Source organism: Eumetopias jubatus, unplaced genomic scaffold, assembly GCF_037043125.1.
Source record: "Eumetopias jubatus isolate StellerSeaLion01/CBP00866 unplaced genomic scaffold, mEumJub1_p1.0 scaffold_13, whole genome shotgun sequence".
Classification (NCBI taxonomy): Eukaryota; Metazoa; Chordata; class Mammalia; order Carnivora; family Otariidae; genus Eumetopias; species Eumetopias jubatus.
Window position 1 is genome coordinate 112,251,096 of NW_028274819.1, and position 22,241 is coordinate 112,273,336.

At 41.8% G+C, this 22,241-nt stretch overlaps 1 protein-coding gene across 1 annotated transcript in view; it reads right to left on the reverse strand.

Annotated features, from left to right (window-relative positions):
* Positions 1-22,241, reverse strand: part of DYNC2H1 (dynein cytoplasmic 2 heavy chain 1) — a 318,727-nt gene that overhangs the window by 14,118 nt on the left and 282,368 nt on the right. Inside the window, exons 86-88 of the mRNA XM_028105952.2 lie at positions 16,641-16,750; positions 15,639-15,720; positions 10,988-11,104 (exon numbers count right to left, since the gene is read on the reverse strand). Coding sequence (XP_027961753.2) covers positions 10,988-11,104; positions 15,639-15,720; positions 16,641-16,750 — 309 coding nt within the window. The remainder of the gene's footprint in view (positions 1-10,987; positions 11,105-15,638; positions 15,721-16,640; positions 16,751-22,241) is intronic.

The window sequence follows — 22,241 nt, forward strand, 5'->3', positions numbered from 1 at the left end:
GGTCATCAGTCTGCTCAAATGTTCTATTTCTTCCTGCTTCAGTTTTGGTAGTTTATGTGTTTCTAGCAATTTATCCATTTCTTCCAGGCAGCCCAATTTCTTGGTGTATAATTTTTCACAATATTTTCTTACAATTGTGTTTTGTGGTGTTATTTCTCCTCTGTCCTTTGTGATTTTGTTAATTTGCATCTTCTATATCTTCCTCTCTTTTTATGACTCTGGCTAGAGATTAATACATTTGCTTATTTCTAAGAACCATCTTTTGGTTTCACTGATCTGTTCTATTATTTTTTTTTTTTTTTAGTTTCTGTATCATTTATTTCTGCTCTAATTTTTATTATTTCCTTCCTTCTCTTGGTTTTGGATTTTGTTTGTTCTCTTTCTAGCTCCTTTAGGTGCAAAGTAGGTTGTTTATTTGAAATTTTTCTTGTTTCTTGAGGTAGACTGCATGGGCATCTATTTCCATCATAGAACTGCTTTTCCTGCATTCCAAAGAATTTGGACCACTGTGCTTTCTTTTTTCAAATTGTTATTACCTTAACTGTGGTGTAGTTAATGTACAGTGTAAGTTTCAGGTGTCCAACATAATGTTCAACACTTCTGTACAGGACTCAGTGCTCGTCATGGTGAGTGGATTCCGGACCACCGTTTTCACTTGCATAAATCACCAGCTGTTTTTTTAATTTCCTCTTTGATTTCTTCAGTGACCCACTGTTTAGTAGCATGTTGTTTAGCTTCTACATATGTGTTTTCCAGTTTTTTTCTGTGATTGATAGTTTCTTACTTTTGTGGTCTGAAAAGGTACCTAAAAAAAGATTTCACTCTTCTTCAATTTATGGTGACTTGTTTTGTGGCCTAACATGTGAGCTGTCATGGACGGTATTCTAAGCACACTTGAGAAGTATGTGTACCCTGCTGTTTCTGTAGGCAGTGTGATGGATGTGTCTCTGTTAAGGTCATCTGGTCTATGTCTTATTCAAAGACACAGTTTCTTTACTAATTTTCTGCAAGGATGTTATCGTCACTGATCTAAGTGGGGTGTTGAAGTCCCCGACTGTTACTGGATTACTGTCAGTGTCTCTAGGACTGTTTCATGTATTAAGGAGCTCCAACGTTGGGTGCATAAAGACAACTGTCACATAGTCCTGATGGACTGACCCCTTTAGAATTACGTGATGGCCTTCTTTGACTCTTGTTACAGTCTGTCTTAAAGTCCGTTTTGTGTAGGTATTGTTACCCTGGCATTTCCCCCCAGTCTATATGCAAGGCATGCCTTGTCCATTCTTATCCGTTCCTCATCCTGTGTTTATTGACTGAAGCGTTTAGACTGTGTGCACTTACAGTAATTATTGACAGGAACGCAATTACTGCCGTTCTGTTCATTGTTTTCTGGTTGTTTTGTAGTTCTTCTCTATTATGTGCTTTTCCTCTTGCCCTATTTCTTAGTGATTTTCTGTAGATTCTGCTTGGATTTATTTTTTGTGTATCTATTACAGGTTTTGGATTTGTGGTGGCACGAGGTTCACATACAGGATGCTAAGTATATAGCAGTCTGTTTTAAGTTCATGGCCCATTTAAGTTTGAACACGTTCTAAAAGAACTTTTTTATTCCCTCTTCCACGTTTTATTTATAAGTTGTCATATTTTACATCTTTTTAGTCATAATTTTCTTATTTCTAATTATGGCCTTTTCTTTTCCACTTGAAGAAGCCCCTTTAACATTTCTTGTAAGGCCAGCTTTACAGTGATGAACTTGGTTAGCTTTGGTCTGGGGAACCTAATTCAATTTTGAACGATACACCTGCTGGGTAGAGTATTCTTGGTTGTAGGCTTTTCCTTTCACCACTTTGAATAGATCACGCCATTCTCATCTGGACCTCAAAGATTTTGCTGAAAAATCAGCTGACAGCCTTAAGGGGTTTCCCTTGTACATTGCTTCTCTGTTGCTGCTTTTGAAATTCTCTCTTTAAGACTATTTCTGCTATCTTAATTATTATGTATTGCAGGGTGGATCTCCTTCCTGGAACTGGATGTCCATTTCCTTCCCCAGGTTAGGGAAGTCTTCCATTATTATTTCTCCAAATAAGTTTTCTGCCCCTTTGTCTCGTTCTTCTCCTTCTGGTACCCATATAATATGAACATTTGTTTGCTGGATGCTGTCCAAGATGCTTCTTAACCTAACCTCATTTTTAAAAATTCTTTTTTCTTTTCACTGTTGAGCTTGTGTGTTTTCCGGGGCCCTGTCTTCCAGATCACCAATCCGTCCTTCTGCATCCTCTGTGGATCCACTCTAGCGTATCTTTGTTGACACTGTCACTGAGATCTTCCACTATTTAGTCGGGTGAGCATTTTTAGGATTACTTTTAACTCTGTATCAGATATATTGTTTACCTCAGTTTCATTTAGTTCTTATTTTGGAGTTAGGTCTTGTCCTATGGGTTGGAACATAATCTGCTGTCTCCACATTGTGCTTGACCTTCTGTGTGTGTTTCTATAAGTTAGGTGGGACACAGCTATTTAGGTTAAAGAGTGGTCTCCCCTGACTGGGCGTAGATTGTCTGCTGGCTTGGGCTGGCTGGCTGGAGCCGTGTCTGGCATGGGCTGGGGCCCCTGGGGCACTGTGAGCAGGGGCTGCAGGGCACCCGGATGAGGCAGCTGAAGGTGAAGTGGTGTGTAGGCCGGGGGGTCCCAGGGTCCTCTGTGAAGGAGGCCCCCTGCCAGGATGGCTAAAACTAAATTGGTTGCAAGCCAGGATTGTTTTTGGGTGCTCAGAGCAGGGGTACTCTGCACGGCCACTAGAGTCGAAGCTGGCACCGGCTGCGGTGTTCCAGGGTGCCCCCTCACACCCTGATAGGGCGACTGCAATCGACTGGGGTGTGGGCTGGGTGTTCTGGGGTGCTTCACACTGGGGGGGTGCCCTGTGGGGGCAGCTGGAACCAGTGCAGGCATGGTCAGGGGGTCCTGGCGGGCTCCGTGCAGGGGCACCTGGGTGGGAGTCTCAGAGGCTTCTGGCCCAGGGAGCCCAAGCAAGCTGCGGGTGTGTTCTGGGGTACATACCGTGCGTGGTGTTGCCCTGGTGCGATGCTGGGTGCCGTGGTGACTGTGGAACAGGGATGTCTTGGTGTTACACCTGAGAATGATGTGGGCTAGGAGCCCCGGGCCCTCCGAGGGCAGAAGGCTGTCTCTGGCACTTGGACCCTGCTCCCACGTGTGCTGTGAGGGTGGATGGGGAAGGGGCACAGCGCTGCCCCCACACCCCCTCCACCCAGAGTACGGGGCAGCAGCTCCCCTGTCATGTGGCTGATCTTTTAGATTCCTGTTGCTTTTTTCAACTGCAGCTTTCTTCCTGCGCCCAGCACAGATGAGTCGGCTGGCCGGGGTCCCTCAGGGCTGGCCCTCGCGGCTGCAGTCCCCACAGCCTGGGGTTCCCTGCGCTACCTTGTCTCGTCCCTTGTGCTGTTCTCCAGCTGGTCTCTGCAGAGCGGGCTCCCTGTGCCATTCTCTGCGATTCCTATACAAAGTCATGGTGCAGAGACGGTCAGTGAGCCCTCGGGCTTCCTCAGGAGGAAGTGCTTTCCAGTAGCAATAGACTTGGTGCGTCTTGGAGGACAGGGTCTTCCTACGTCACCATCTTGGACCCCACGCCGGCCCCCCTTCCCATGTGCATCCCCTCCCACTGCGGGATATGAACCATCCGTCCCACACGGGCTGGACCTGCCGTTCCCAGGTTACCCGAAGGTCGTGCACGTAAGCAGCTGCCCTCCTGGGTGCTTTGTCCCGGAATGCTGCTTGCTCCACTGTGATTGCAGTTCGGAGAGAAGCGGCCTCCTCACCGAGGACAGCGACCTTCCCTCAGCTGCTTCCACGTCCGCCACCCGAGGCCTCCCTCAGCGGCCACAGTCTGCGCAAGCCTCTCTAATTGTACTTACGACTCTGACCTGTATTTGTTTCCCCATTTGCTCGCCCACTCAGTACAAGACGCTCGGATGGAAGAAACTGGTTTGTCGTGTAACCCCGGGAACAGAAGTGTTCGGGGACGATGGCGAGCACTCGGTAAAGCACTGTGTGCAGGAACATCACACCGTTGTGGAAACAGGACGAGTGAGCCCACGCGGGAGGCACCATGCCAGGTAAGCCGCGCGCACAAGAGCTCCTTTGCTCCTCAGCACAGTGTCCAGCGTCTCAGAGGACAGCTGGGGCAGGGGTCGGGACTTGGCCCAACACTCCCCGCTCACCGGCTGGGGACGCGGGGCCCCAGCACCCCGTGTTCTGACGCACGGGCCGCCGCCTCGTCTCGGCCAAGAAGGGACAAAGGTGCTCAGTTCATGTGGAAGGAAGAGCTCACCATCGGGGGATAGGACCACAACCCTCCCACGATGAAGGAAATCCCTTTCATAAAAGTAAAAAAACTAGTATCTGAGCCATTTCTTTTATTGACTAAATACTCAAATTCATTTTACCTCCTCTCTGTACCTGAGCTATTTTTCTAATCAAATTGTTTGTTAAATGTGGTAAATAAAATAGGATGGAGGTGATAAAGTAGAATATTATGGAGCGATAATTCTGAGTCTTGTAACGTCATGTTGCTTTGCATACAGCTCAGTGACAGACTGGCATTGTCCCTAACACTACGTTCCTCATTTGCATTCAGTTTCTGGCCAATTATGTGAGTGTTGTTCAGGCCATTTTCTTCTGTGTTTGTAACTACGCACTTCTTCTCTCTGCTCTGTTTATATTGCTGGGCCTCACACATACATGTCCTACTTTTTTTTTCCATTTGAGGTCATTATATGCTTTTAATTTTGTTTTCCAGAGAATTAACACTTAATTTGGATCCATTTGAATGAATCTCTGTGATCATATACAACTTTATATGTTATGGTTAAAAACCCTTACCAAAGTCCAACCTTAACTTTTCTATATAACTTTCAGTTTTGTTCACATAGACAGATTGGAATATTTACTCCCTTTTCTATGTGAAAAGTCACTCCAATCTTGGAGACAATGAAGCTGACATGGTGGGGGAAAGGGGATACTTTACAAAAACGGATGATCTTTTAGGTCTCGGACCAATGACTGCCAATTATTACTACAGTCTTATCCGCAACAGAATGTTTTTTAGGGAACAACTTTTTTATTTTTTATGAAGAGATTTATAATTATTGGAAAATTCAATGCACTACTTTTTCTTATAGTTAGCAGTACGTGAAATAGATTTTACATTACATATAGATTCAAAACGTTAAAGTCTATTTACATATAGTCATACTTACATTTTAAAATTTTATTAAAAGTCATGTGCTTCATCTACAGCTGTATCCTGTTTTAAAGGCAAATGTCTCCCAAGTTCCACTATTCAAAGTTTTTCAATAATTGAGGGTCTTAAAGGGAGGAAATGTTAATGAAATAAGTCTTTCTCAAGACTCTTTTCTTCCCTTTTTTGGGTGGGTCCAAGACGGTGATGTAGGAGGACCCCTGAACTCGAGTCCACGGTGGACACCACGTCAGAAGCTACAGAGCAGCTCCACCGGAAGGACAGCTGAGGGCGGGCTGGACACAGCAGACAGACCCCAGAGAGGAGAGCGTGCAGGACCAGGCGACAGAGGGGACCTCCTCCAACATGATGAACCACAGTGGGGAGGGACAGTACTGAGGGACCACAAGCAGACTCCTCTGCACAGGGGTGCAGAAAAAAAAAAGCCACAGTTTAAAAAGTCAACTGGAAAAGAAAGAAACCAGCCCTAGAATCCTGCCAGCCAGTGGGGCACCTGCTGGAGCTCTCTCCAGGTCAAGAGGCTGGGGAAGACCATGGTTTACGTTCCCTCCCCCTTGATAGCAGTTGAGGGCAGGGTCTGAGTGCTATCACCAGCCGCTGCTATCCAGCTCTGGACATACTGGGTCACAGGGGAACAGCGGCAGTTTAAAAGAGCAACTAGAATATAAAAGGTCCCGCCTTGGAACATCTGCCGAGTGGTGGGGGAGCTGCTGGAACCCTCTCTGGGTTGGGGAGGCACTGACAGCACCGGCAGGAACACAGTCGGAGTATCCTAGCCAGCCCGCTGCCCCGTGAGCCCTGGGACAACAGCCTATCCATGTGGCACATATGGGACAGGCCTCATCAGTGCTCACTAGAGCTCCAGCTGTCGTGCCGCCATGTTGCTATGGGCACAGAGCTCCCCCGTGCACTGCAGACGACTTGTCACCACACAGCAGGAATCGACTGCCCACAGTGCCCCGGCCTGCACCTGTCCCGCCAGGGCGCCCTCTGCGTGAAGAGTGCTGGGATGGCCCCAGCACAGAGGGTTCCAGACTCCCAGCCACTGCTCCAGCCAGCCAGCCCTGAAGTCTACACAGGGGCTGACCATACACAAGACCCAATTTAGGAGACAAAGCCGTCGGCCTCGTTCACAGGAGCACAGGAAGTCAAGCAAAACGAGGAAAAACAGAAGACTATGCTCCCAATGAAAGAGGACAAGAGTCTCAAGAACTGAATGGAGGTGAGCAAAGTGGTGGCCCCAGGGATGCTTACCAGACTAGAGGGCAGAGGACATGAGCTCCATGAGCATGCCAAAGAGCCAATGAGAACTGAAAACTACAATAACAAACTGTAGAGGGAACCCACAGCAGAGTAGAGGATGCAGAAGAATGGACCAACTATTTGGGAGACAGGGTAATAGAAAACACCCGAGCTGAAGAGGAAAAAGAAAACACTTTTAAAAATGAGGATAAATTAGGGGATCTCCTGGACAACATGTGCACTACAGGGGTCTCAGAGAAGAGAGAGAAAGGAGCCGAAGACTTATTTGAATAGTAGCTCTAAACTTCCCTAACCTGGGGAAAGAAACAGACATCCAGGTTCAGGGAGCACAGAGAGCTCCAAACAGGATAAACCCATGGAGACTGACACCACAAAACACAACAATTAAAATGCTGAAGGTTAAATATAAAGACAGAATTTTAAAAGCAGCAAAAGAGATGCAACTAGTTACATACATACGTCAGCCGATTTTTCAACAGAATCTTTGTAGGCCACAGTGGAGGTGCATGATATATTCTAAGTGATGAAAGTATATTTTAAGTGATGAAAGGGAAAAACCTAGAACCAAGAATACTCCACCCCACAAGTTTAACATTCAGAACTGAAGGAGAGAGAGAGTTTACCAGACAAACCTTAAAGGCCTTGATCACTATTAAAGTTAAAAGGACTTCTTCAAGGGGAAAAGGAAGCACCATAATCAAAGTTATGAATGAAAAAAATTTTATCAGTAACAGCAAATACAGAGTAACGAGAGTAGAGCAATCATGTAAAAAGCTAGTAGGAAGGTTTGTATATACATAAAACATCAAAGGGCTAAGTAAGAATGTGTTCAAACTTTATGTGACCATCAACATAATACAGACTGCTATATTCTTAGGATCCAAAAATGAACCTCACAGTAACTGCAAAACAGAAACAACAGATACACAAAAAGTAAAAGGAAAATCAAACATAACATAACATAACAAACATAACACAAAGTCCTCTGTCACAAGGAAATACAGCAAGAAAAGATGAAACAAGAACTACAACCAGAAAATGATCAACAAAATGGCAGTAAGTTCTTATCAATAATTAAAATGTAAATGGTCTAAATGCTCCAGAGTCAACAGACACAGGGTGAATAAATGGATAATAAAAGACAACCCATCTCTATGCTGCTTGTGGTCACTTTAGACCCCAAGACATCTACACACTGAAAATGAAGACATGGAAAAAAACAATCCATGAAAATTGTAGTAGAAAAAAACCTCAAGGTACTAACACACGTCAGACAAAACAGACTTTAAAACGATTGTAGCAAGACAAAGAAGGATGCTGCATAACAACAGCATCGATTTAACGAGGATATAATAGTGAATACCTATGCACCCAACATTTGAACACCTAAATACAAAGCAAACATTAACAGATATAATACAATAATAGTCCGGCACTTTAACACACCCCTTACATCAACAGAGAGATCATCCAGGCAGAAAACAAATTAAAAAAACCCATTTCTTTGTATGACACATTAGATCAGATATACACAGAACATTCCATGCAAAAACAACAGAACACACATTCTGTTCTAGTGGGCATGGTATTTTCTCTATAATAGATCACCTGTTAGTCCAAAAAACAAGTCTGAATATACTGAAGAGTGAAATCACTGTCAAGCTTTTCTGACCACAAAGATATGAAACTAGAAATTATAAGAAAAAATTTGAAAAAAAAAAAACAAAAAAAACAGGAAGCTAAAGTGCATGCTACTAATGGGCCAATGAAGAAATCTAAAAGGAGTAAAAAAAACTCATGGAGACAAATGAAAATGAAAAAACAGTCCAAAAACATCTGCACAAACAAAGCAGTTCTAAAAGAGGGTAATTTATAGCAATGTAGGCCTACCTCAAGAAACTAGAAAAACCTCAAAAAAACAATCTAACCTCATACCTAGAGGAACTGTAAAAAAAGAACAAAGCACTTAATAGAAGAAAAAAGTAAAGATAAGAGTAGAAATATATGAAATATGGACTAAAAAAAAAATAGAAAAGACCAATGAAACCAAGAGCTGGTTCTTTGATATATTTTAGCCAGACTCATCAACAGAGAAAGAGAGGGGGATGCCTGGGTGGCTCAGTCGTGAAGCGTCTGCCTTCGGCTCAGGTCATGATCCCGGGGTCCTGGGATCGAGTCCCGCATTGGGCTCCCTGCTCCGCGGGGAGTCTGCTTCTCCCTCTCCCTCTGCCAACCCCCTGCTTGTGTTCCTTCTCTCGCTGTCTCTATCAAATAAAATCTTTATTTAAAAAAAAAAGTAGCAGAGAAACTTAGGAAAAACTTCCATTTATAACTGCACCAAAACTAAAAAAATACTTAAGAAAAAACTTAACCAAGGAGGTGAAATATGAGTAATCTAAAAACCGTAGCGCTCTAATGAAAGAAATTCAAGACAACACAAACAAACGTAGACATACCAGACTCATGGATTCAAAAAGTTAATACTGTTAAAATTTCCATGCTATTCAAAGCAATCTGTAGATTCAATGCAATCCCTATCGAAATACCCATAGCATTTTTCACAGAACAATACCAAATAATCCTAAAAGTTGTATGAACCCACAAAAGGCCCTAAAATAGCCAAAACAATCTTGAGAAAGAAGAACAAAGCTGTAGGTATCACAATCCCAGATTTCAAGATATACTACAAAGCTGGAGTAATCAGAACAGTATGACACATAGATCGGGAGAACAGAAAAGAAAGCCCAGAAATAAACCCATGCTCATATGGTCAATTAATCCATGAAAAAGGATGCAGTAATACACAATTAAAGAATGACAGTCTTTTCAATAAATGGTGCTGGGAAAACTGAACCACTACCTGCAGAAGAATGAAACTGGACCACTTTCTTACACCACACACAAAAATAAACTTAAAATGGATTAAAGACTTAAATGTGAGACCTGATACCATATAACTCCTGGAAGCAAACACAGGCAGTAAGATCTTTGTTATGGGCCTTAGCAACATATTTTTAGATATATCTCCTAAGGCAAGGGAAACAAACGTAAAAATACACTATTGGGACTACACCAAATTAAAAGCTTCTGCACAGCAAAGGAAACCATCAACAAAACAAAAAGGCAATCTACTGAATGAAAGAAGATAATTGCAATGATATATCTGATAAGGGACTAATATCCAAAATATACAAAGAAATTCTGTAAATCAACACCCCAAAAACAAATAATCTGATTAAAAATAGGTAGAGGATCTGAGTAGACATTTTTCCAAGAAAACATACAGATGGAAACAGACACATGAATAGATGCTCAACATCACTATCATCAAAGAAATGCATATCAAAGAATCACAATGAGACATCACCTGACACCTGTCAGAACGGCTGGAATCAAAGAGACAAGAAATAACAAGTGTTGGTGGGCATGCGGAGAAAAGGGACGTTTGTGCACTATCTCTGCGAATGCAAATGGGTGCAGCCACTGTGGAAAACAGTCACGAGGTTACCTAAAAAATTAAAAGTAGGACTACCATAACTATTCACTAGTTCCGCTACTGCGTATTTACCCAAGAAAAATAAAGACACTAATTTGAAAAGACACATGCATCCCTTTGTTTACTGCTGCCTTCTTTACCACGGCCAAGAGGATGCAGCCTCTGATACGGGTACATACATGTACGTGATACACACACAGCCACAGAAGAGAATGAGATCTTGCCCCTCGTGGCGATATGGGTAAACGGAGAGGGTATTATGCCAAGTGAAGTAAGTCAGAGAAGGACAAATACCACGTGGTCTCATCTCTCTGTGGAATCTAAGAAACAAACCAAATGAACCAATAAACAATAAGAAGCAGACCCATAAGTACAGAAAACAATCTGGGGGTGGGGTCGCCAAAGGGGAGGGGGCCGGGGGTGGGCAAAACGGGTGAGGGGGTGGGAGGCGCAGCACCGGGCACACGGTCAACGGTACCGCGACGGTGTTGTGTGGGGACAGACGGTGGTTCCGCTCGTGGTGAGCACAGCACCGCTGTGGTGTTCACCTGAAACTCACGGACACCGTGGGTCAACCACACTCACATCACTGCTTCATCCGCCTCTTCCCAGTGCAGTGACACAGTCTGGCAGAAATCAGATGGGCATTCACCTGTCGACTCTGCCAATGTCTGCATGGCTAACTAGCAAAATACAGGAACATACTACATGGTAATCTGTATTATCACTAAAGGCTTTTTTTTCTTAGCAGGATATACATTACTTAGAAATTAAAAACTGTAATGCTATTCTTTCCATAACAAAATAAAGATTTTAAAATGCCCCATACATTTTAAAAATCATAAAGGACACAATATTTTGACTCTAAATTTGTTCAAATGCAGGTGAGATTAGAAAGTAAACAAAAATGCCACGGCCAAGACTATCTTATCCCCAAGGCGGCGCTGCATTACCTGGGGAATCCAGCCCACACTGCAAGGGAGAACGGGAGACACACTGGGAGAGTCGTGGTGATTTTCCGAGAGCCGGCTTCCATCAAAGCTGCAGCCTTCCAGTAACAAGCCACCCATCTGTCAAGGAAACAAGCAAACCCGTGAAATCCACATCCAGCCCAAAACGTCAGGAGTTACTGTGTGTTAGCACACGACGCAAGGCAACAGACTAGGTACGCCAAGTACTCTGAAAACAAAGATGGTATTTAACCTGAGAATAAAGAAGGTGAAGACCTGGGCCAGTGTTCACAGGACTTCCTTACGTCTGTATCTATTTATTTAGCAGATAGTTTAGAAAGAAATGCTTAAAATGTAGTTACAACGGCAGGTATGTTGGTATTAGATTAATAAAAATATAATGGAAAATGTCCAAAAGTTAGTCTTTCTCCAAGAGGGTGAAAGAAAAGCATAATTAAAGAAGACTGTGTGCTCCCTGCTTGGGGTTCTGACATCATTTTCTAAAGAAAAGAACAAAGCTCACAAAGTTGAATGCAAAACATCTGTGACATACTGTGCAGAGCTGAAAGAATAATAAAGAGTTAATCTCTTTCTCTAGATTAACCTTAGTGTACATTTAGGAAATCATGAAAATAAAAATATAACTGTTTGGTAATATTAGTTTCATATTTCTTCTTTAAAAGTGTTCACTCTTTTAGTTTCTGCACTGCTGATCTACCCTGAGTTTATTTAAAGTCAACAAAGGTCAAGTCAGTACTCTGTATCAGAGCCATGTCTACAGTCTCATAATGTGGACTTGATAGAAAATACAGAACCATCTTTTCTTTTTAAAGGTTTTACTTATTTTAGAGATAGAGCACCCGAGCAGGGAAGGGGCAAAATGGGAGACTCTCAAGCAGATTCCTCGCTGAGTGTGGAGCCCGATGTGGGGCTCAACCCCAAGACCCCAAGATCATGACCTGAGCCAAAACCAAGAGTCAGACACTTAACTGCCCAAGCCACCCTGGTGCCCCAATACAGAACAATCTTATAAATATTACCTAGTACCTTTAGGTTTTATCAGATGCTAAATGAAAGTGCTATAGAATTTAGAGTCAAGAGAACACTTTATGTTGGAAAATTTACTAGAATTTAGCTGAGAATGGGTTTTAGGAAGTGGTGTAGGTCTGAGGAGGTAATAGTAGAGTATGCTTTGACAAATAATTTTGAATAGCTAATTTTACAGTAAGATTGCTGTACCACAGAAAAGGTAAGCAACTTGTTAGTGAGACAGCTGGTATAAAAACAGAATTATTGAATACCTAAGATTAATATTTTTTCTACTACACTGACGTGATGATATTCGGGCCACTTTAAGAGTTGATAAGGCATGGTAGCCTTGAAAAAATGTTAAAATTTAGAGAGTACCTGCTAATTTCAGTGGTAGAATCTCTCTAGGTAGGCCTCTTCTAGAAATTTCATCAAGTTTCAAGCTGAAGTGGTCTGCCTGGAAATTTGTAAACATAGTTCTTGCTGATAGTGCCACAACTTGACTATGTATAGGAGGAAGACACAGACATAAAAGCATCACCGTTCCCTTCTAGAAGGAGGGGGTGCTCAGAAACCATTAATTTCTGGAGCCTTGTTTCAGTAGTTGGCACGTCTGAGCCTGACACACATCCTGGGCTCCCCCAGCCTCCTCTGGGCCATCAAACTGCCCAGTCCTGCCACTTTTAAGAAATACCTTCTAAATCTCTCCTTTTCTCTCGGCACCCTCTATGACTATCCTCTCATGAAATTTAAAGGCCATCGGTGGAATTTAAAGACCTCATCATTCCCGAGAGTGAAACTACAACGTAAGAATGTCAAATGTAAGAATGTAAAAAAGTAATACCCTATCGTCTATATAATAAAATGGTAAAATATCAGGGACTGGAATGGTTTCAACAAAGGTTACCCTTGTTTCAACTGTAGCTCTTCTTTAAAGGAAGGAGTGAAAGAAGACAGGCCCAAACATTTCCTTTATTGCTGAAACACAGCTTGGAGGATCTAACAAGTCTCCAGGCAAATGGATTTCCTAATGTGAAAATCAAGAATTGAGCAGGCTTCACTTCTATTTATACGAGCACTGAGCTAAGCACCCAGCCACAGAGACTGCCCAAGGGGAGCAGAGCAGAATGCTGTCCCCAAGAGAAAAGCCTAAGGAAGACACAGGACTCCACCAGGTCCCACTGGAACCACAGCGTGCCGGTACGCTAGGGAACCGTGCGTTCTCAGCAGCCCTGGCACTGCAGGAAACAAGCGGATTCGGCCAGGCAGAGGACTTGTTGTTTTGCCTTCGGCGTGTGGTGGCCTCGCAGTAGACAGCTGGGGCTCCAGAGCTCCCGGCGAGACCTGAGTGGCAAGTGCAGGGGGAGCCTGACGCAAGCATGTCCCAGCACCACATTTCACAACGGCCGCTGAACAAACAACAGATCAGTGATGGCAGGGAGGACGCTGTAGAGGGCCACATTTCGGGATCTGGAAATCAATACACATACGTGTTCTCTTAAGTAGGTCTAGAGGGTTTGAAATATTGCTTGGTTTGGGGAACTACAGCCTTTTGCTTGAACACGTCAGTGGTTGAACTCAGTCTAAGGTAGTAGAGATTGAAAGAGAAATGATGAAAAATACATACCTTCCCGCACATGTATGTTTTCAGAGAGCCTTACAAATAAGTGTCTGAGGAAAGTTATTATTTAAATCCACTGACAAAGGAGAGAACAAGGACTCAGATTCCTCCAAGAGTTGAACGTCACAGGGTTCTCTTTCGGGGAACTAAGATTAGAATATTGTTTTACCAACTGTTGGCCTTTTCTCCCCAATCTACAAAACATAACATAGAAGCTTGGGGTTTTCTGGTTATTGATCATTTGTTCCCATTTTGTAAGAACAGAGGCAACATAGTTCCAGAAATATTAACACACTTTGACTCAGAATGTAACTCATTTCCCTTGCTGTTTGTGCCACTGTAGATCTGAAGAGTATGCCACATTCCATCTGCGGGGCTCACAGCTACCAGAGACCACCCAACCTGGTCAAGGGCACGGCTCCTGGATGGTATGTGTCCCTCCCTTTCCTTAACAGCTGGGCAAGAGCATATGATAGAGAAGGTAGTTCTTACAGGTTAGAGGCTCAGGTTAAAATAAAATGCCATGGGATAAAGGAAAATCCTTCCGATCCCTTCAGCTTCAGGGGGAAATTTTATAGCTATCTACAGAGAGCCAAAAGAGAAAAATCCAGCTTGTCATTAATGAAAAGATTTCTGGCATACGAGAACACCATTACTGACGTGACAAGCCTACCATGGTGCCTCTCCTGTTGTAGGCCCAAACTCAACAACCCAACAAGCGCTTGAGTGAGCGCCCACTATGTAACTATCGTTTGACGTATCTGGGATACAATGAAACCATGAAAAAAATGACCACTATCATGGGACTTACATTCCAGTGGATTAAGACAGACAACAAACATAATAAATAAACTATGTAGTACGTCATAAAACAGTAGTAAAATGAAAAGACTGGAAACTACAACTATGTACACAGAACTTCTGAAAAGCCAGTTGCCCGTGGTTACCCCAGTTGAAGAACTGTAGTCTCACATTTATGTAAAGACTGAATTGCATGTGATGCCCTGGAAGAGATGGGGGGGATTTAAGATGGGGAGCATTGTCCTCTCCTCAGACAGACCAACCGCGGGCCGGGCAGAGTACCTGGTACCACATGCGCTGCGCTGGGTCACAGCGGGCAGAAGGCGGAGGGCGGTCCCTGTGTGCAAACGGGAAACAAGAGTGGCCGGAACGCGCTGGGCTGCGCAGGAAGGCTGCCGTCGCTGGGGACAGGTGTCCACGGCAGACCGTGACCTAGTTTTCTTATTAACATGCACATGATTACCTACCGTTATTTATTATTATAAAAGTAATGGATTTTTAACAAGAAAGCTACCAGGGAAAATCTATGCTGCAAAAAACAGCTTGACTCTTTTTCTTTTTAAACACATACGGTTTCGGGGCGCCTGGGGGCTCAGTCAGGTAAGTGCCTGCCTTCGGCTCAGGTCATGATCCCGGGGTCCTGGGATGGAGCCCTGCATCAGACTCTGCTCGGCGGGGAGCCTGCTTCTCCCTCTCCCTCTTTCCCTGCTCGTGTTCCCTCTTTTGCTATCTCTCTGTCAAATAAATAAAATCTTTAAAAAAAAAAAAAACCAACACAGATGGCTTGAATTTAACACCGAACTATTACAACTCACAAACTGTAAACTCCCTGAGGACAAGACTTGGTCTATTTTTCATAAACCATACATGATTTACTGTATAGTTAATATTTACTGAATTGAATTTTAGAGCAGGAAACCTAAATGAACTTCAAGATTTGTATCATTTTTTTTAACAAAAGTTATATTTTTAAATATGTTGTGTCCCTAACATTCTTATTTTTGCATTAGAAAGTATTTTGTTTTGTCCAAGTTGCTTCATCCTAAATCTTCACTTTGACTTTTCACATTGGAAATAGAAACTATTTCTGCTGATCTTACAACTAAAAAGATAAGCGACTCTGAGACTGGGGTTTCATAGTCTTTATCAGAGTTGGTAATATTATTTTTAGATTTAGATAAGCATCAAAAATCACTATACTACCTTAATCTGCAGCTTTGCTTCTTGCAGCCGACCTTTCCACGAGGCTACAAACTTAAGGCTATCCACAGAACAGCCCATAGCCCTGTAACAGTAAAGCAAAAAGAAAGAATCCTCAGGAATTAAAATACAGAGAGTAACGGTATACATATTCCTATTTGTTTACAACTGAAATATTTACAATGTGCAAGTAAGCAGATTTCTTAAACGATGCACAATATCTTAGACCTCACACCAAGTCTGTAAAGTTAACTGGTTACACAATCTCCTGTTCCTTACGCATGCACGGCCTTGCTGTTTCATTTTCAAGGTCTCCAATCGGACCATCACATGGTAAGTGTGCCATAAATGCACACTTATTAGTTGATCTGAAACACTGATACTTATAAAACAATCCTCAGGCACTACACACTGAAATTCCCCCCAAATCAACACAGAACTAAACTCGGTTCAGTTTCTTTCTCCAAGTATCTTTTATTACATTCTGATTCATTTAAAAAACCAGTCTACATGATTCAATTATCCAAGTGTGTTATAAAAAAAAGAGCTTGATCTTAACTATCAAACCCTGCTCCCCAGCAGGAAGCCTGGTCAGCATGTCCAACAGAGTGTCTGCAAAAATAAAAATACTTTTGTGCAGTGCCAAGTGGTCACCACGGGGTGACTCGATGTGGTTGGTGTGACTGAGAAATTTCATGCTTACTTTTATTTCATGTTGACTCCTTTAACTACACATAGCTCCATCCCACCTCCGCCCACACTGTCAGGGCATATCCAGATCAATCATCACATTCTAAAAATTAAATTTCACCTTTTTCAATTCTAATAAAAACATCGTAATTACAAGCAATGCTTTTTAAACTAAAAGTTCGCTGTGTTAAGAAATACCAAGTATTAGGAAATAACACAACTCCCTTAATAAGTTTCTTTCTTGACTACGAAGGGAATGTGATCCAAAGCACAGGAAGCAGATGGACAAACCCGTCAAGAGTTCACCTTGCTCACCTTGCCGTTTCCTGGCGAAGGGCATTGAGAAACGTGTCTGGGTGGAAGAGTTCGGACAGGTCAAGTGTATCAGAGAGAAGAGCCTGCTTCTCAGCTCTCTCTACCCAGCTCTAGAGTGGAAGAAATAAGACACACACCCATTTAAAAACTTTGTAAGCTTTAAAGACAAATCTTTTAAAGAACTCTTATGTAAAAGTCATGTTCAATGAGAAAGTTACGCCATTTCCAATTGCTCTGAAATAGTGTCTGGAAAAAAAAGAGATTTCTACTTTACATCGTGTGAGGTCTATTGTAATTTTTCTTTTGACATAATATCCATCCATCATAAAAATAAGCTTCCTTGCACAACCTTTTGCTGGTAAAAATCTACTCCAAATAAAAAGTCTAAAATATGACAATTAATCTAACATATAGCATTTCCACGGGGGCTGGCACTTATCGTGATGAGTTACCGCTCCAAGTGTGCTCAGAAGATGAACTGAGAATGCGGCCCAAACGCGGAATCCTCGGGGCCCCCGAGTCCTGGTCATGAGAACTGAACTGGGTCCAGTTCCAGACCTGACTGCAAATTTGCCACCTTTCTGAATCAAGTAGTACAGTGGAGGGTAATGCCCAAGAAGAAAGGATTTTTTTGTTAAAAGGTGTTTTTTGAAGTCTTTTCTCCCTTTTTTTTTTTTTAAAGATTTATTTACTTATTTGACAGAGAGAGACACAGCGAGAGAGGGAACACAACCAGGGGGAGTGGGAGAGGGAGAAGCAGGCTTCCCGCGGAGCAGGGAGCCCGATGCGGGGCTCGATCCCAGGACCCCGGAACCATGACCTGAGCCGAAGGCAGACGCTTAATGACTGAGCCACCCAGGCGCCCCAAAAGTCTTTTCTTCTTATCTGGCATTTTATGAACCCACTTATATTCCATTGGAGAAATATACATCATCATCATCAAGCATGTTTTATGAGTTTAATAAGAAATTGTCATTTGGAACCAATAAAAATCACGAAGTCTTGTACGACTCTTACTACGTGTGTGCTTCTGCGCTTCCCCCACCCCCGAGAGTGAATGTTCTACCCCTTTCACAGGTGAGGGTGTAGACAGAGATAGACTGAACCAGCCCCACCTGATCTGTTTCTGCGCGATACTCCGGGCAGGTGCTAAAGCGCCTTAAGGGAAAGGTAACTTACTGGTGATTGCTGCGTCAGTCTGTCAGTCCGGCTGGTGCGAACCCGCACAACCATCATCTACTCTGTCATTCACTTTGTATGAGTTGTGAAGGCTAGCGAACACCGTGTTTATTACTGTACAGAAGAGCAATGCTTCATGTGCTGAAACACCCTGCTATCTGCCCAAGCATTTACATCTGTCAGCCAGGTGCACAAGAGGAGAAACTCCAAAGCTACTGTGTTTGCATTAATGTCCTAATGCCTTTGACTAGTCCTCCTACCCTGCAGCAAAAATGTTCCTGCGCCCCTAATACCACCTGATGATATGCGTATTTTAAAAAACAGAAACAACTTAAAAGACAGCTCTTTAACAAACTATGATGATTTTTTCTTGGACGTTATCCTTTAAAAGAGTAACACGTCATACAGTACCTATTTTCAATAAAGGACGTTTAAATTATTCATTGTTTACTCTCTCTGAAATATATTTATTATCCGCCTTCTATTTTCATTAGCTAAACATAGCTAACAAATTATGCTTGCATGATCTTTTATTTTAAGTAACATTTAATGCATACATATTTCAAATTAATACTATCATTAATTTCTTAAAATTAAATTTTAATTCAAAAATTTCAAAAGAGTTGTTGCCGGTAACAGATATGCATCTGTTAAAATTAATTAAAAATTAAAGTGTGGCTGATAATCAGATTTTTACTTAAAGTCTGAATTAATAAAATTAGTAAAAAAGGAGAAGCTTGTATAATACAAATGTTTTTATTAGTCCATGGGAGGGGGGGGACACCTTTTTGTCTGTTAAGCTTAAAGGCAGACTAAAACAAAGACATATTTGATAAGATGAAGTTTAAATAACAAAGATTCTTTTAATATGTATATTGTCTTTGAACAGCAAACTTCACAGTAAACACAGTGAAGCACATTTTTAAAAAACTACATTTCAACCTGTTTACAGCAGTTTATTCATAACTGTCAAAACTGGGAAGTGATGGATAAATGGATAAATACAATGAAGCAATGAACTATCAAGGCATGAAGAGACATGGCAGAACCTTAAATGCACATTACTAAGTTAAAGAAGCCATGAGAAATGGCTACATTACTATAGGATCCCAATAATATAAAAGGCGAGACTATGGAGACAGGAGGAAGACCAGTGGTTGGGCGGCGGGGGGGGGGGGAGTGAAGAGGCAGAGCAGAGGATTTTGAGGACAGTGAAACTTCTCTGTATGATGCTGTAATGATGAGTATGTATCATTATATATTTGTCCAAACCCACAGACTATAAAATATCAAGAGCAAATCCAAAGGTCAACTGTGGACACTAGGTGATTATGACCGGTAAATGTAGGTTCATCCTTGGTTTAAAAAAACAAACAAAAACAAAAGTATCGTTCTGGTGAGTGATGTTGATGATGAGGAAGGTGATGCATGTGTGGGAGCAGGGGTGTATGGGAAATGTCTGTACCTTCACCTCAATTTTGTTGTAAACCTAAAAGTGTTCTAAAACAGTAAAGGTTATTTTAAAAACATTTAAACTCATTTTAAAGAATGGAAATAAAGACTTCAGTAGCACAATTTTTAATGATCAGCAATATGCATATATGGATTGGGCTTCCAGCAAAGTTGTAGGCATATAAATTAACAATATTTCTCAGTGTTTTTCTTTACTCCTGTCAGCCACTTTCTTTTTAAAGGATTAGGTTTGAGGCTGAACATAACACCTACATGCCTCTCCAATGATTATAACACAGTACACCTCTAGTTCTTCAAATGATGTGTAACAAATGTAATCAGGGAGTTAAGCAAAGAAAGGGTTGTGCAAATTTTTGAACATTACATGTGTGTGCATGTGTACGCGTGCGCACACACACACACACACACACACACACACACTTAGAATTACAGAAGTAAAACTTCTGAACTGAATGAAACCTAGAGATCATCTAGTATAGTTCCCTTATTAGAAGACAAATAAAACGATTTTTCTGGGGCATGTGGGGGCTCAGTCAGTTAAGCATCTGACTCTTGATTTCAGCTCAGGTCTTCTCAGGGTTGTGAGATTGAGCCCCATGTTGGGCTCCGTGCTAGGCATGCAGCCTGATTAAGATTCTCTCTCTCCCTCTGCGCTTCCCCCAACCCTCTCTCTCCCCCCCTTCCTCTTAAAAATAAAAAAAAGATTTTTCCCAGGCAATACAGGATGGTTTAAAATCCGCAATATTTTATCAAACAATTGCTAGTGATAAAGCAGAATTTATGAATTCAAATGACATGCCAATGACATTCACTCACTTAGTATTTACAGAAAGAGCCTATTATCTTGTTAGAGAAGATAAAACATGCACAAATAACTGTGATAAAAAGTATTAAATGGAGATAGTCTAAGATGGTGGCATAAGATCCCGAATTTACCTCCTCCCATGGACACATAAAACCTGCATGTACATATAGAGTAATTCCTCCTGAAAAAGAGCTGGAAACTGATTAAAACGCTCTGCACAACAAACAATAAACTATAAAGAGACCATATAGAAAAAGGAAGAAGAAATGGGAGACAAGATAATGACAGGAACCTCATTCCCAATGTGAAGACCTGCAGTGGGGGGGGGGGGGGAAATATCACCAAGGGGCCTTTCTCAGACTTGCCCACCCAGGGACACAACAAGAAAACAGTGGTTTAAAGGGCAACTGGACTAAGAGGGGAGGGAGACATTAGCAACAAAATAAGGTTCATATATGGCAGACCCACAGCTAATATCATACTCAATGGTGAAAAGCTGAAAGCTTTTCCTCTAAGATCAGAAACAAAACAAGGAAGTCCACTCTTGCCACTTCTATGCAACACAGTACTGGAAGTCCTAGCCACAGCCATTAGGCATGAAGAAGAAATAAAAGGTATCCAAATTGGAACAGAAGACGTGAAACTGTCACTATTTACAGACAACATGATTTATATATAAACCCTAAAGATGCCACCCAAAACCTGTTAGAACTATAAATGAGTTAAGTAAAGTCACAGGATACAAAGCTAACACCCAGAAATTTGTTGCATTTTTACAGTGAATAATAAATTGTAAGAAAAATTAATAATCCCACTTACAGTCATATATAAAAAAATAAAATACCTAGGAATAAATTTAACTAAGGAGGTAAAAGACCTGTACTCTGAAAACTGTAAGACATGATGAAAGAAACTAGTGATAACACAAATAAATGAAAGATATACCACGCTCATGGATTAGAAGGATATTGTTACAAATGTCCATACTACCCAAAGCCATGTACAGATTCAGTGCAATCCCTATGAAAATATGACAGTATTTTTTCACAGAACTAGAACAAATAATTCTAGAATTCGTACAGAACCACCAAAGACCCTAAATAGCTAAAGCAACCTTGAGAAAAAAGAACAGAGCTGGAAGTATCACAATCCCACACTTCAAGATACACTACAAAGCTGGAGTAATCAAAATAGTACAGTGCTGGCACAAAGGTAAACATATGGGTCAATGGAACACAATAAAGAGCCCACAAATAAACACATGCTTCCACAGTCAATTGACGGGTGAAGGGGACAAGAATACACAACGGGGAAAAGAGCTCCTTGAGAAGCAGTGCTGGGAAAACCGGGCAGCTACCTGCAGAAGGACGAAACTGGACCACTGCCTAACATCATACGTGAAAATAAATTCATGATGGATTAAAGATTTGAATGTAAGATCTGAAACCACAAAACTCCTAGAAGAAAACATAGGCAGGAAGCTCTTAGCAACGTGTTTGTGGACAAATCTCTTCAGACAAGGTCAACAAAAGCTAAAATAAAGAAACGGAATTATATCAAATTAAAAAGCTAGGCACAAAATGAAAAGGCAGCCTACTGAAGGGAAATCTGTGCAAATCACACATCTGATAAAGGGTTAATCTTCAAAATACATAAAAAATTTATATAACTTAATACAAAAGAAGAGATTAAAAAATGGGCAGAGGACTTAAATAGACATTTTTTCCCAAATCAGACATACAGATGGTCAACACACACCTGAAAAGATGCTCAGCATCACTAATCATCAGGGAAATGAAAACCAAAACCATGATGAGAGATCACCTCCCACCTGTCAGAATGGCTAATATGAAAAAGACAAAAAGTAACAAGTACAAGCGAGAATGTGGAGAAAATGAAACACTCATGCACTGCTGGTGGGAATGCAAACTGGTACAACCACTATGGAAAACAGGATGGAGGTTCTTCAAAAATTTAAAAATAGAAATACAGGTAAGATCCAGCAATTCCATCTCTGGATATTTACTCAAAGAAAATGAAAACACCAATTTGAAGAGAGAGATTCACCCTTATGTTCATTGCTGCACTATTTATAGTAGCCAAGACACTGAAGCAGCCTAAGTGTCCTTCTAAAGATAAATGGA